Genomic DNA, 15762 nt, shown 5'->3' on the forward strand with positions numbered 1-15762 from the left:
CGAAAAGCGGCGAAAATCACGTATGAAAACGGCAGGTTTCTTCTCGCCACGTGCGAACAGTTTAGTAATATCATTTCGGGGGGTAGAACGCGCCCTAGACGGATCACGTGGCCCGCGTAACTAGGTCAAAACGGCCTCTTAATTAAGGTACGTTAGGTGACAAACACTTAATTTGCGAGGAATATTTTGGAAAATAATGGACCTTCGCCTCGTGACAATCGTGCTGTGTCATTCTGAATGGTTGCATATGTATATATATTTTTTTATAATTTACGTGATTAATGCATGAAATTGCTTATTATCCACGTATTATAGAAATGAAAATAACCTCGCTTGAGGTAGGGAAAGTGATTAAAAACTCCAGGTTGACCTTGGTCTTGTGACCTTTCGAACACTATAATAAAGGATATCACGTGTTTACTGGACAACTAACAATCGAAAGGTAAATAATCTCATTATTAAGGGGGAGTTTTTCTTACGTTCTAGCACCATTATGTCAGTTTTTCTCAAATGTGTTCCAGAAAAAAAAAATACTGTTTCGGGTCGTAGTGTTGTTTATGAACTATGTTTATTATAGTATATCCTATATAATTTATTCTAAAAAATCACTATCTATAGAAGGATATATTCTAAGAATGCAACAGGTAGAAGCTTCTCAACACAAAAACATCGACCAGTTTCCTAGTCGTTGCCCTCCAAATCATCAAAAACCATCTTTCAAAGTAAGTTTATGGTATTTAAAATATAACGTCAAAAGGTGTCAGCCGCCATCATCGAGATGAAAGGTGTCAAAAGATCTTATTGAGCGTGATTTAGAATAGATTAAAATGAAATAGAATCGAATATAAAATGGTATAGGCTTACTTTAGATATCTCTTCCTACAAATATCAAAGGTACTCTTCGAGTATACGGATATACACCTGATATCTATGTGCGTTAATACGTGTGTCTACATTCAAATATTCACTTGATATCCCTTCCTGTTAGGTTTAGGAGATCAAAAGGATATCAAAAGTTTCTATTTGTATATAAACACGTGTAAAACAAATATTGATCAAGCTGTTTGACCCAAGTGTAGTAGGCCTTATCTGTTTCGCTTCCTCTTGTGTAGCAAAGAAGTATTATTTTCATGAAAAATAATACTTTTAATGTGTTTTTTTAAACATAATTTACCTGTCTGTGTGTATGTCTGTATGTGTACGGCGTAACTGTCGCTTCGATAGCGAAAGTAAGTCACACTTCTACTACGAGACCCAATAACCCACTGACATAATCGATAACACGATATAAAGCAGGAAACGGAAATGATTTCCATTTCTCTGCCTGGTTCGCGACGCGTCACGTGTACCTAATTTTAGAACCGAGTGACTTCAAATCGAGTTTATACCTTTCTCCAAAATTACAAAGCCACTAAATTTAGTTTCAAATACCTTTATTTACAAACAATCAAAACACGGAACGAAACCAACAAGCTTGGGTGTGTATAAAACAAAAGGAATGTCATCCACAACACGAACTTTGACCCCCCGTATCAGGCGCTCGTCGTCAGCTTCTCTCCATTAAAATTCAGCTCTCCCTCTTCATTAACTGGATTGTCGGGTACAGTCAAGTAAGGAGTCTTCTTACGAGCGCTGACCCTTGAACCTATGGGTGGAAGAAGTATTTCGGTGTTAGGTGGCCTAAAAATCTCGTTATCCATCGAAGCGGTAGTTCTGGTGTCTCTGCTTATCTGTTCGCTGCTCTTGAAGAACTTGATGGTATCCCAACTGTCCGATAATTTGCCCCTAGATTCGGATAAGCTTCTGCTTCCGGTGTCCAGGGGCCTGTACTTGTATCTTTGGGACTTCCTTCTAGTGGAGGAACCCAGATCCCATTCCCACGAGTCCCCCGCTGTGAAAGATTTACCGACTTCACCAACGTGTTGTAGCGAGAGAAGAGGAAGGATTCGCGTTTTCGACTTGGGTTTCTCAATTTCTTTGCCTTCCAATTCCAATCTTGGTGGATCCGGTGTTTGTTCCAATTTGGGCAGGTTGATCTCGGAATTTTCGGGTTGCGACACGGGTTTGTCCTCCGAAACGGGGCTAGAAATGGAGACGTAATCTTCTATGACTATCTCCTGAAGGACCAGAGGGGTCTTCGTGTCCTTCCTGAGAAGTTCCACACAGTTTTCGTGGCCCGCTTCTTCTGCAGTTTCTAAGGCATTTCTACCTTCGTTGTTCTTCTGTTCGAGATTCAAATGCAACCCAAAATGATGGGAAGTGTTGATGAAAACTGCCAAAATGTCGTCGTATCCGTGTAGTGCTGCATAGATGAGAGCAGTGTTACCATCGGGATCCTGAATACTCGTATCGATCGATTTCTAGAATTGAAAAAAGTTAATTATTTTTATAAAGTAGCTACTGTAATTACATACAATATTGTATGCAATTGTTACCGATGGTATGCACTGACAGTTCGCGTGTTGCTTGTATATTTTACACGCAATATTTGCACTATTTGCCGCTAGCGTAGCATTTCTACGTATTGTTTTGCATATTTTGTACACACTAACATAATATATTTAAGTATTCATACACTAATGTGGAATTTCGGTCTTATATACACATTTTAATGCACTAAAAGAGCATATTCGTGCGCTGTTTGCGCGTTATATATACACAAACACAACGTATACATGTACTATATTCATATTTTCGCTTTCTGCATGCACTCGCATAACATATTTATATACTGTTTGCGTGTTTTAACCACTAATACGGCGTGTTTATATATTTTATGCAGTTTTAATACACTGATGTAACATTTTTGAATCATCTACGTACTTGCAGGCTTGATTTATTCAATAATCTAGCATACCTGTATGCAATAATATTGAGGATCCGCGTACAGTAAGCACGACAGACATCCCCTTTCGCAATACACTACAAAAAAATGGCGCATACCACGCATACAAAATACGAATATAGATCGAAATAAACAAATCGCAGCCATTTTTCTACTCTTTGTGACCTCATATCAAGCCTACGTGACGTTAAAGGGGGGTCAAAACGGCCTAAATTCCTTAAAAATCTCAGAGTGCCTGCAAAAATTTGTTCTATTTAGGAGTATCCACAAGGTTAAACTCGTGAATTATTGCTACAATATAGAATTTCCCAGAACAATTGGTTTATGACATCTCCCCGATGGACAATTAATCTAAAAAATAATATAGAGCCGTTCGGGGTGTTGTCGGGGTCACTCACAAATTAATAATTAATTAATTTAAGGATCAGAAGTGGTGTAAGGGAGCCTAATTTTTCGCTTCTTAAGCTCGTTTTGCCGCTTAAAAGCTGGGTAAATTCCTATTCTTTGTGTTCTTTAACGATTGTTTTGGCGCGGCTACTAGGGTTGACAAGGCAACCTTCAGACTTGGCGGCCGCTTCCTATAAACAAACGATACAACTGTATAAAGTGTAGCGGGACCGAATCGCTACCCCAATAACGTAAAGAGGAACGAAGTGCAGTTTAGATGTTACAATAAATTACGCAACACATGCCAGGTGTTACGGAGATTTATTGATATTATATGCCTAAAATAAAAGTTGTAATAAATTACTTTTTGATGTTGAAATATTTAATTACGTTTAAATTTATAACGATTAAGACAAAAATAATTATTAATGTTTTTTTTTAAATAGAAAATTGCGTAAATTCGGATTAATATTTTGACGTCACGTTTATTTATTGTTTTTTTCCGTTAGGTGGTATATCGATTAATCAGAAGAAAAAGTTTAAAATTTATTTCTTTAGACAATTTATTATTTTTTATAAATAAATAATTAAAATTAATTTAATATATTTGAATATAATTAAGCTTTATTCACTTGGATGAAAGTAAATAATGTCAAACACTGTTGCCAGATCGAATCGATTGATTTACGTCTGTTTCGCATAAAAAATAATAAACTTTTTGAAGATAGTGATCAGTGTTTTTTATTAATTTAAATAAGCAAAAAGTAATTTTAATTTGCTGCAATCAGAGGGTCATAGACGTGGCCTATCGATAATTTTGGTTTGGTCACGTGATCCGTGTTTAATCCCATTTATTTACATAAAAAGACTCAAAATGGCGCCGTTGTCATGTTGGCAACTTAACAAATCGATTGTAAGTTAATGCGCGCAGCCTTCTTTTATATAATTATTCTATAATAAGATGAGCAAAATATAATATATAGATCACTGTCGGGGTGAATAATATTAAAACGGCTTGCTTCAAAAATTACAAATTAAAAAAAAATCGGCGTTGATATGGCGGCATCAGAAAATTATGCTAAGCAGTTAAATATTACGTATTAAAATGGGTCAAGAAAATAATGCGAATTAAATAAAGTTAGAAATTAATTTTAATCACGCATTGGTTAATTAATATGTCGAAAATTCGTATCTTTTGCATAACTTTTTGACTTGTTTTCCTCATCCGGCGGGTTTCGGCAATGGTTTAACATTGTTCTAACAGGTTTAATGACTCGGCTAAGCTCTCAAATAGGTTTAAAATTTATGCAAAGGGTTTCAAATAGGGTCGATAATATATGCTAAATGATAAAGCTATGCAAATACCTGAAAAATAAATCAGTAATTTATGCAAATAGTAGAAAATAGGGTCAGTAATTTTTGCTACATGATAAAAAGTCGGAAAGTTATGCAAATACCTGAAAAAAGAGCCAGCAATTTATGCAAATGGTGGGAAAAAAGAGTCGGTAATCTATGCACATTTGCATAGATGAAAACGATGCAGAAAGGTATGCAAATTGATGAAAAATGAGTTCGTGATATATGCAAATGAATTTATATTTAAAAACCGACTTGAACTGTTGTGTGGTTGAAAAGAATTTCCGAAATTATGCAATTACAAAACTATGCTTCAGCAATTTATTCTGATTATATATACATAAATTTAAAATAAGCCGAGAAAATTATGCAAATGAGAGCAAGCTTTTAACGAAATTCAACCATGTAATCGTTGCAAAAAGAATAGGATAGTTATGCAAATAAAACTAAAGAAACTGGAGTTGTGCAAATAAAATTATGCTCAAAAGTTAAATATTTAATCATTGTATGTCTCACAATAAAGGCTGTACAAGTTAAGCCACTTGACATTCTTTTAAATCCCATAGCATGGCTGAAGTCTATTAGGGACTTCGTAGCTCATGGGACTTCAGCCATGAAGTTCCATAAACTATGCCATGTTATGGGATTTAAAAAAAGAAAGAGGTCAAGAAAATTAGATAAATGGAAGTAAGGTCAGGTCAAGAACGTTATTTCGGGAGCTCAAAGGGATAGATTTAATTCTTAACGAGCGTTACATAAATGAATAAAATTCGATATTGTAGATGAAAGATAAAGCGTATTAAAGGGCCTTCTACGTAGGGCTGTTAAAAGAATAATTGTATAGAAAATGTCACGACAAACACCGATCGATGTTTGTTGACGTCAAAACGAAAGTGAAACATCGTCCGTCAATGCGGACAAGAAACTTTTTTTCTTCCTATGGGATCGAATGTCCATTTCGTTTTCATATGTCCGCCATCTTGGTTATTTTTAACATTTCTTCATTTTTAATTAATGCCGGGCGGATTGGGAAGTAATTAAAATAATATAGGTACTGTATTTTTACTGTTCTTTTTTTTTCCTCCTTCCGAAGTTCTGGTTAACAATTGAAGGTTCCTCCTCTTTCGAATTAGACAATGGCTGTCATCACGTTTCTGCTGTAAAAATAGATAATGGCTATCAATGTAATAGTTTCTATGCCCTACTTTTAGGATTTCGTCTGTTGTAAGCTTTGTTAAATGATAGCCTACGTAGAAAATTGTGCAATTGTTTGATTAAAAATAGAAAACCAAACGAACAACTTGAAGAATCTTCAGCAAAAAAGCAATCCTATCCTTATTTTCCTTACTTTTAAGTGTATTAAACATTGTAAAGGCATTGTATTTATTTATTATGAGGTATACAATGTTTCAGTCGTTTATTGTTTAACGAGAAGTAGCTGCGAATTTTACGATTAAAAATATTGTCTTAAAATATTTCGGGCTGTTTTAAAAATGTTCTTTTTAAGTAAACTTAATGAAAATGTCTGTCTCTAAATATCTGAAGAGTTTGGAGGTTGTAGATCTTCATTAAATTAATTAATTCGTGACATTTACGAGAAATCCCGAAGCATTTTAAGAGCATGGCGGTATCAAAGCTATTAAACAATTAGCAAATTATTGAGCAATTTAAAATCTTCAAGCTCAATCATGTTTTAAGTGTTTTAGAAAGAAGAAGATTCAAATATTTGCTAAATTAAAAGATTTATAGAAGTAAAGGCAAGAAGCAATAAAGCTCTTCAAGAGCATCAACAAGCCTTACATAGAAAAATAAAAATGGAATATTTAATGAGCAGCAAAACGTTTAAACAGTTAAAAAGTCTTTAAACACTACTTACGCACTCTAATAGTATCAAAACTAAGTCTGGTTGATCCTGTATAGCAGCATACATCAGAGCAGTTAATCCTCGATTATCCTGCAAATTAGGATTGGCTCCGGCATCCACGAACAACCTGGCGAATTTAATCCTAATTTTGGCATCCTCCAGTTGTAGAGAAGTGCATATGAGGGGTGTTTCACCCTTTTCGTTTCTGCTATCGACGTTGACACCGGCCTCTACCAAAAGTTTCGCTTGGCGGTATCTCCTGTACTTGATCGCTTCGAAGAGGGAGAATTGAGCCGTTGTACGGCCTTCCAAAAAGTTATTCATGGGCTCGTTAAAGGCCACTATACCCGTCTCGGGATTTTTACCCGAGGCAGGTGGTTGCACGATCGACAGGTGCATCGACTAAACTAACTTTCATACCGGGTAGAACGAGATCACTGACCTTTTAACTCCCTCCGCGTGTGTGTACAGCGTGTAACTTTGACAGCAGCTTACGTTCGACTGCTAAGCGTAACTACCAGGCGCTCATTGATTGGTGGGGCGGGAGAGGGATGGATTAGGTCACATGACGCTCTTCCACCCCTGTTTTTTTTTATTACTAAGATGTGTTTTTAATACGTTTCCAGCTGTACTTTACGCGTTTTTAGGGGGGGTGACACAACAAATAAATGGACGTTTTAATTAGGTTAAAGGGGGATTCGCGATGATCTCTTTAGATTAATGGATTTATCTGATCCCATTTCGAGGAATAATACATTTTAAACGTAATTTTCAACAATAGTTAGGTGAATAAACAGTTCTATCGAGTGAAAGTGAATCAAGTTTATTTTTTATTCTTATCTGTGAGTCTGCTTACTTCTTCCATCAGAGATATATTCTCCTGAAATAATTATTTTATTATTATTATTTTTTTAAGATAAATTCTAATTAATTTATAAAATTACATCATTTTAATTACCTTTCTTAAACGAGAACATTCTCTCTTATACTGTTTGCTCTGCCTTTCTAATTGCCTATTTAGAGTTTGGATGATGTTTTCTAATCTCTTTTCCTTTAAGGTGATATCCTTTAAAATTTAATCTAATTAAAAATGAAAAAATTAATTAATTTTTTAATATTCTCAATGAATTTATGTACCCGTTCCTTCTTGGAATTGATCCTCTTCAGATTTTTTCGATTTTGATTCGTTTTTTCACATTTAATCTAAGGGAAATTAATTAAGATTTTAATTTTATTCTAATTTTAACACAAATTTTATCTCAAAATAAGCATTACTTCTTCGTTATCTTCATTGGTAAATAAACTCTCTTCTTCGTCTCTTTGATGAGCGTTTATATCTTTACTGTCTGACTAAAATTATTGTTTTTAATATTAAATTATTGAATAATTTACAGGAAAATCGATTTAAAATATTACAAGCATTGCTAGTTATTTGTATTATTTTACTCGAAATGTTTTTTATAAAAGTGGCCCTAAAGTTGAAAAACTTATTCTTCTCTTTTACCTTTGTATCTTCACTCGTTACCACGTGTTCTTCGGCTTGTTTCTCATTGACGACAGCCATCGAAAGTTTATATTCTAACTGAAATAAGTATTATAACATATAAAACATATTTACAGCTTACAATTGTTACAGTTTTTTTTTAATTAACCTCTTTGACTCTTTCTTCCAGCTGAATCTTCTCTTCTTTCAAAGGTTCCTGACATTTTCTTTCTTCATTCAAACACTCCTCAAGAATATAATTTCGTTTTTCTAATTTTTCTATTGTTTTCTGTAATTTCAACAGCTTTTCTTCCTATAAAATTAAATGGTTAATTAAATTAAATTGAAAAACTCTTTCATAGAAGCCACATTCAACGATGACTTTCAGGGAAGCCATATTGGTCTTCATATATATATAATAAATAGCATGCAATATTTTATAGTTTATGGGTGTTCGTTCTAAAGGCAAGTCCACCAGTGGCTGAGTGGATAAAGCCACTAAACACTGGTCGTTTGTTAAGGTTTTCTTCACGTGTCTGACACCCGAATAAGGACAAGTCCCCCATAGAAAATCCTTACTGGAGTCACCTTCTTGGCAAATCGCTCACTTGTTGCGTTGCCTTATTCTATTAATCCACCCAATCCATAGAATATCTTATCAATCCACAGTTTCTGCAAAGAAAAATCAGGCAATTTTCGTAGCTTCTGTGAAGAATTAAATGTGGCTTCGTTAGTGTTTATCAATAAACAATATCTATATTAAATTACTCGTAACAAGATACTCTTGTTTCTATAATCGATTTCGTTCCTATACACATCTTCCTTCTTATTCAGATCTTGAATGACGTCTTTTAAAGATCCTATTTCCTGTTCCTGTTTTTCGTTATGGATCCGATTATGTTCAATTTCGCTCTTGAGTGATGCAATCTAACCAAAACGATAAGAAGAATGTCACAGATTAAGACCAAGAAAGCTGCAAATTTCGTAAAAGACCCGAATAGAGCCATTGCCCTAAGGGCCAAACTTACCCTGCTTTTCATAATACTAAGTTCAGTTCTATAAAGAAGTAAACTGTCTTTGCGTGTTTTCAATTGTTTGTCATAATCGGCCTTCATTTTGATGATTTCCTCGTTCAACTCCTGTTCCTTCTCGTCAATATATAGTTGCCACGTTCGCTCTTCTTCTTGTCGAATCTCCTTGATCTAAAGCAGAACAAATTGCGAGCCACCGAGCTACGGATCCAAAAATTAATCTACAACTCACCTTTTTCAATTCTTCTTCGTATTTTTTCAGTTTCTTTTCGTAATCTTCACACTTTCTTCTTGAAACTTCTTGCAGATCTTTTATTGTTTCTTCAGATCTTTCTTTCACGTCTTGCAGCTCGTATTGGGATTGATTTTGGATCTTTTCTATTCTTTCATACTGAACTATCAATTTGTCACAATGTTCCTCCTCTGATCGAAACATTAAATGATTTGAGCTTCGAATTCTCCCCGTCTAATTTAAAATGCCACGGACTCACCTTGTTTTTCTAAATCTTTTCTGTGTTCCTCCTCCAAATCTACGATTTCTAATTCGTGTTTCTTCTTTATCTCACCGATTCCTTCATTTAGCCTCTGAAGATTTAAATAAATCATTAGCATAAATTGTAAGATTTTTGAAATTAATAGACTTAAAGATTTACCTCAATTTCTTTCTTCAGATTGTCTATATCTTTAGTAAATTTCTTGGACAAGTTCTCGATATATTTATCATTTTGTTCGGATTTTTTCCTCAATTGGTAAGCTCTATCGATCCTGAGCTCCTCTATATAATTCTGAAGTTGATCAATCTTTTCTATCTAAATATCGCACAGAAATAGACATCCTTGGTCATCAGGATTAATGAAACGTGTTCTTGGTAGCTATTTCAGGCATCGGAATGACTTTAATTTACTAATTTTCCACATAAATTCTCCAGAAGGCACTCTAAACTCTAAATCCAGAAGGCCCCAGAAGCTTCAGAAGGCCTTCTGAATCTTCTACTATGGACTTAGCAGATGGCACAGCTTCTACTAGCTCCAGTTCAGATAGTAATCAAATAATCTTAAAGGGAAATTAGGAGAATTTAGGCCTAATTATGAATCTTTCATATCAATAATTACGTAATTACCTCCAAAGTTATTTCTTTATTCTTAAAGGTAAGGCATTGCGCCAGGTAAGAAGGGACAAATTCAAGTTATTTTAAAGGTACCAACACTTCTCGCCAATTACAAAAGGCATTCTAGATACAACCTGTTAAACTCTTCAGCAATTTAAAACGCTGACTGCGGGTCCCTAATTTTAGGATAACTTGTATTCGTCCCTCCTCGTTTACCTATTAAAAAATACACAAAGGTCAATCATAAATCCTATAGTTCTAGGCCTACAAATGGCCGAATGGAAAAAGTATCGGTCGTGGGTTTGCGCCTGACCAATGACCCGGCTACGTGATTTTTCTAGGAGTTTTTCTTCACGTGTCTGATACCTAAATAGGGACTAGTTTTTCATAAAAATCATCCCATCCCTTGGCAGATCGCCCGTGTGTTGCATTGCCTTATTCCATCAGCCTAAATACGATTCCACATTTATGGGATTATCTGTATAGGGACAGTTCTAACGTGAGGCCCACTAAAATGCTTTACAAATCCCATAATCTTATACGACGACGTCTAGAAATTACGAAAATGTCTCTACATGTAATTATTGATCCGTGGCACCCGCCTGAAAGAACACTTAAAAAATCAATAAACGGTGAAGGTACAGGACAATAACATCCAAAAAAATATCATTTTTTAAGACGAAGGATACTTTCCAGGAGTCAATTATTAATCCTGTACACGTTCCTGTAAGATTAGATGTTTGAGAATTTATTTTTATCGCCTACGCTCATCAGTAACTAGAAAATTAATTGACGTATCAATATGACCCAATTTCTTCAACTTAAAAAAAAACAAAGAGTAATAATAATAAATTCTGATATGAAAAGGCAGATTAAATGGATTTTTTGCAATCTAATTATAAAACTTATTGACTTTTTTTTTAAATTTTAATTCTAAGAACGTCTCCGCTCTGAATGGAACGATGTAACTAGTTTTTTGGGGCGCGTTTTTTTTCGGTAAATATGAGGCTAGTAAAAGAGTTTAAGGCCATCTAATTTGCATCTCACACACCCTAGAACCTAAAAATCTTCATTTCTCGTTTAAGAATTCAAAAATTTTCATTAAATTTGAATACCCATTCAAGTATGGTCATTTCGAATCCTTAAATGGACACATTTTTAGCGTTCTAAACTTTTATAAACAGTAAAAAATTTTAAATTACCTGTTCCTGTACCTCTTCTTTTGTAGTGAAGGTAGCAGTGAAAAGAACTGTTTCTCGTTGAGCTTCGTGTTCTACCTGCCAGAAGCAAAGAGTTCCGTCGGCTCCTGATGTGACAAGTAAAGTACCATCGTATGATAGCTTCATCTGAAAATTATCGCAAGCATCTTAATTTATCGTCATTGCCATTTTATTCAGTTGAGTATCTTCATCTTTCTTCATCCCTCATCAATCTATATTTGCTCCACCGCGGGCCAATCCCATTATATTGATGAATTTTGCCTATCTGTATTCGAATCTCGTATCAATCTAGATTAATCAAGAGTAGATCTAGATAGAGATGTCCTTCCTCATCACTCATCTATGTTACTTGACCCCGTTGTGAGCCATACCCAACAATTTTTATTTTCTTTATTATTCTTCTTGTGCCGTTCCTTTTATAATTTCCTATTACATATCGAGAAACTCACCTTTGTTACTTCTCCCAAATGTGCCATATGCTCCTCACCCTCTAAAATCTCCTGAAGAGGTTGAGCTTCCATTCTTAAGTTACCTTCGCTCGTACCTAAATATATCTTTTTATTGCACAAACTCGCAATACAACTGGTCACTAACGTATTGCACTTGATCGACTTCGAATTCTGCAAAGATCCAATATCAAATTTACCCACTCCTAGATTTAGACGTGGCCATTTTAAGGGTTCTTACCTTAAAATTTTTCATTTCTTTAATGGTTTTATCCGAACTAGTGATATATACGTTTTCATTTTCGGCAACGAACATGGCGTAATAGTTGCAACTCCTTTCCACGATATCCTGAACTCTTGTACCGCTTTGTACGTTCCATTTGTAGAATGCCCCGTCTTCTGCACAGGATAATATACTAGTATCCGCTTCTATCCACAAAATGGATTTCACCTATATAATATTATATTATAAGTACTTTATTTTATGCATAAAATATTTTTTACCTTCATAATTTAGATTAAAATTTCTGAACTTTGAACGAAACCCTCACGAAGGATGATATATTGTACTATAATAGTGTCACGGAAATTAAGTTACTCTTGCTGTATCATCGTTAATTTGCATAATTACCGCTCCGAAATGTCCTTTAAGCTTAGCAATTATATCTAGAGTGATGGTTGAATAGATGCAGATCACGTAACCGGAAGTGCAAGCGAATAGATGTCCACCCTCGCTGAATGAACACTGAAAATGGTTTTAAGTTAATATTCACAGGTATTTTTTTCTAATTAAAGAGAGTTTATTATGTTATACCTGATCTGATTCTCTGATAGGATATTCTTTCAACGTTCTGAGTTCACTCAGAAACACTGCAAAGAAACGTAGTTTGTCACCACATCCTGCAACAACATAATTGCCTGAAGGATGAACGGACATGCTGAATAACTCTTGATGAATAAATTGTCTTAATTCTAACCTTCTGAAATACAAAAGAACATCGGTATTCGGTAGAATAATCAGTTAACAGAATGTAAAATGCCATAAGGTAGAGCTTGGAAGTAAGATTTAATTTTGTTAAGCACGAAAAATTGATCTCAAAATAAACAGAAACTACGATTGCGTTCAATACTGTTTATTTCATACTTACTGCTTTTTATAATCCCAAAAATGAAAGAAATTCGGGGTGCAGAAGGCTACTAACTGCTTCTGTATGCACACATCCAAATCTCGGATGCCACCGACCAGATTCGGTTGTAGAAAGTTTGAAAATTTTTCACGAAAACACTAGAAAGTAAAGATTGAATTTCTATTCAAGAATTTATATTGTATAAAACCTCTGTCCTTACCTTTTCCCACTCTTCTGTTTCGAATGAAAAGCTGCACAAGCGCCCTTGATTAGTGTTAATTACTACTAACTTTCCCTTAGGATTAACGATCAGGTTCGTGATTTTCTCATCCTCCTCCTCTTCCATTTCGTTCGATGGCAACTATTATACAAAATTGTACCTTAAACTGTGTAATGTTCTGCTAAATTTGCATATTACTCACCTCGATAACGCCAAGAGGAATATGTTTGACAGTCGCTTTTTCAATTTCGTAAACCGCGACTATCCGATGCCCGCAAAGAGCTAAGATTCTCTTATCTGTGGCAGCAAGACGATTAATTGGATTTACATCATTAAGAACCCGTTCTAACAACTGGCGCCTTGCTAAACCACCTCTAAACAACATTCCTAATTAGGATTACAGTACACTTTTAAGAAATTTTCTTTGTCTAATTGTAGACTTACTTGTTAGGATCCTGACAGTACTCGTCAGTTACAAGGATCTCATCGACTTCTTCATTGTTTTCTATTACTAGAATTCTTCCATCGTTACTTCCAATGGCGATTTTGGATTTAGAAAACCAAACGTGGCATAAATAATTCACTTCTTCTTCCTCGTAACGTTGGAAAATAAACTGCTTGAAGTTACCTCCACTTATACGATAAGTTCTGAGGGTCTTCTTCCCTACTGAACACACTTGACTGAAGTCCTTTGGATGGAATGTTACCTAGAATAAAACAACACATGAAATACACCACCCGTTACCTTCACTAATAGTAAGGCTTTTTTTCTCACCTGGAAAATTTCGCAATCCTTTTTTAAATTTAAAGGCTCGTAGGCGCAAATAATGTCATTTTTATTCCAATCCCAAAGAATCATTTGCCAGTCAGGAGGCCCAGTTTGTGCCAGCACGTGCCTTCCATCGGGAGAGAAACAAAAGCAAACCATGGTTTTGGAAGTCATCTGGTCGTAACTAAGGCTAGCAACTCTCTCCAGTGTCGAGAGGTTGAACATGGCCACAAAGGCTCTCCTCTTGCCTGGAATGAGCAAGGCTAATAGCTTGGATTCCGAATCGAGAGCCGCGTAAAAAGCTTTGTTTAGTTTGTTGTCCTTCAGGAATTTTTGGGTGTTATTTTGAATATTGTGAAGAACATAGACATTCCCTGCAGGATACAGCAAAGTATCCTCGGATAAGAAATGTATCGCATTTTCTATATCACAACGAAATCCAATAATAGAGTGCAATTTTGGGAGTGTCATCTGCAAGAATAATTTACACGTCATTCGTTAATTACACGAAACAGTAGAAAAACTCTAAATTAAGCATTCTTATACAAAGTCCTTTGACCTCAAACGTGCTAAAGATCGTAGGAATAATCGCCAGATTTCATACACGTGTTGAATTCAATATACTTACGCAACGGATAAAATAATAGAGCGTCAATGTCAAGGATACGTTGATATCCTATAATTATGATAAATCATGAACTATTATAATCGTGATGAAGTGTAACTTGGTTAGGACATGCAACCTGTTTATCTCGTAAACAGGTTACATTAATTCTGGAGATACTTGGCCACTTTACGATAATGCCATGACTAGTATTAATCAGTAGTAATTGTATTTAATGAAAAATGCGTGAACAATTAGGAAGAGAAGTAAATGTAGCCACCGTAATAGCATTTGGCTATGGGCGTTTCCTCTTAATATATTTGAGGGCGGACGGTCGAGGCAGTTAAGGCGTCAACCAATTGTTCAGGGAGATCCGGAATCGAATTTGAGCGATCGAAAAACCCACGGGCGCTCCTGAATATATCGGGCCCCGTTCTTCATCACCCACCTGTCTCCATTGTGGGCCTGGCCGAACTCACGATGGATAGGGAAAAAATCTAGCAACGTCTTACCTCCATCCAAATAGCTTAGTAATTATTCAGCCTTAATACCCCGATAGCTGTTCGTTTGATATTTAATGTTTTATAATTTACATTTAGCCAATAAATTTTTATAACAAAGTACTTTGTTATAAATATCCTCTATGATGTAATATCTGTGCAATGTTTGCCCCTTTTTTTTCGTAGAATAAAGTTAGCAACTCTACTCATAGAGTTCTATGGACCATGATTCTATTATAACACGTAATCGTATCATTTTTCTAACCTTCTATAATATATGATTGAAGGTTTATCTTTAATGAGTAACGATAAATAAAAGAGTCGAGTCACCCTCTGAATGTTAATAAAGTTTATTGTGAACAAACGATCGAAAATTCATTAGAACAAAATTATTGAGCGTTTATTTATAGTTTCTCTTCGTGACCAAATATTCTAATAAACAGGAAATATTGAATCCTGTTTTCGTTTTCCCCCAACCAATTAAATGTATTGAAAGTTTTAAAAAGTATTATTCCACTAAATTATGATAAATGTCGAACGACGGGCCATTTAACAATGGCGGGAGAAGCCGGCTTTGTGTTAAGGTTTAAAAATCGTGTAATTTTAAAGTTTGCGTGGCTTAAAAACCGCATCTGTTAGATCTTTTCGGGTTTCGGTGCGATTTTAATTATAAAATATTGCAGAACGAACTCTTCATAATCTGAAAATAACACAAATAAGTCGGGGTTCGTCCCCATTGAAGATCGAAAGTCGGTTCCTCTTAATATAAGCAGACAAGTTACTAAACAGCCATACCATGAGA

General features: G+C 35.1%; 2 protein-coding genes across 2 annotated transcripts; both read right to left on the minus strand.

Annotated features, from left to right (window-relative positions):
* Positions 1-1436: 1436 nt before the first annotated feature.
* LOC111629929 (ankyrin repeat domain-containing protein 34B-like) lies at positions 1437-6997 on the minus strand. Its single transcript, XM_023373882.1, has 2 exons — positions 6465-6997; positions 1437-2360 (listed from the first exon to the last, which is right to left on the minus strand). The coding sequence occupies exons 1-2, from the start codon at positions 6849-6851 to the stop codon at positions 1533-1535; spliced, it is 1215 nt and encodes a 404-aa protein (XP_023229650.1). The 5' UTR covers positions 6852-6997; the 3' UTR covers positions 1437-1532.
* Positions 6998-7124: 127 nt separating this feature from the next.
* On the minus strand, positions 7125-14466 carry LOC111629955 (cilia- and flagella-associated protein 57-like). Its single transcript, XM_023373919.1, has 21 exons — positions 13863-14466; positions 13532-13794; positions 13290-13461; positions 13088-13228; positions 12889-13025; positions 12555-12720; positions 12372-12485; positions 11982-12191; positions 11744-11914; positions 11277-11420; positions 9620-9775; positions 9458-9551; positions 9199-9389; positions 8964-9137; positions 8704-8862; positions 8105-8248; positions 7957-8034; positions 7728-7802; positions 7590-7655; positions 7411-7518; positions 7125-7332 (listed from the first exon to the last, which is right to left on the minus strand). Exons 1-21 carry the CDS (start codon positions 14349-14351, stop codon positions 7276-7278), a joined length of 3309 nt encoding a protein of 1102 aa, XP_023229687.1. The 5' UTR covers positions 14352-14466; the 3' UTR covers positions 7125-7275.
* Positions 14467-15762: the final 1296 nt, after the last annotated feature.

The sequence above is a fragment of the Centruroides sculpturatus genome, unplaced genomic scaffold, assembly GCF_000671375.1.
Source record: "Centruroides sculpturatus isolate CEXI.00-Female unplaced genomic scaffold, Cexi_2.0 scaffold441, whole genome shotgun sequence".
Taxonomy (NCBI): domain Eukaryota; kingdom Metazoa; phylum Arthropoda; class Arachnida; order Scorpiones; family Buthidae; genus Centruroides; species Centruroides sculpturatus.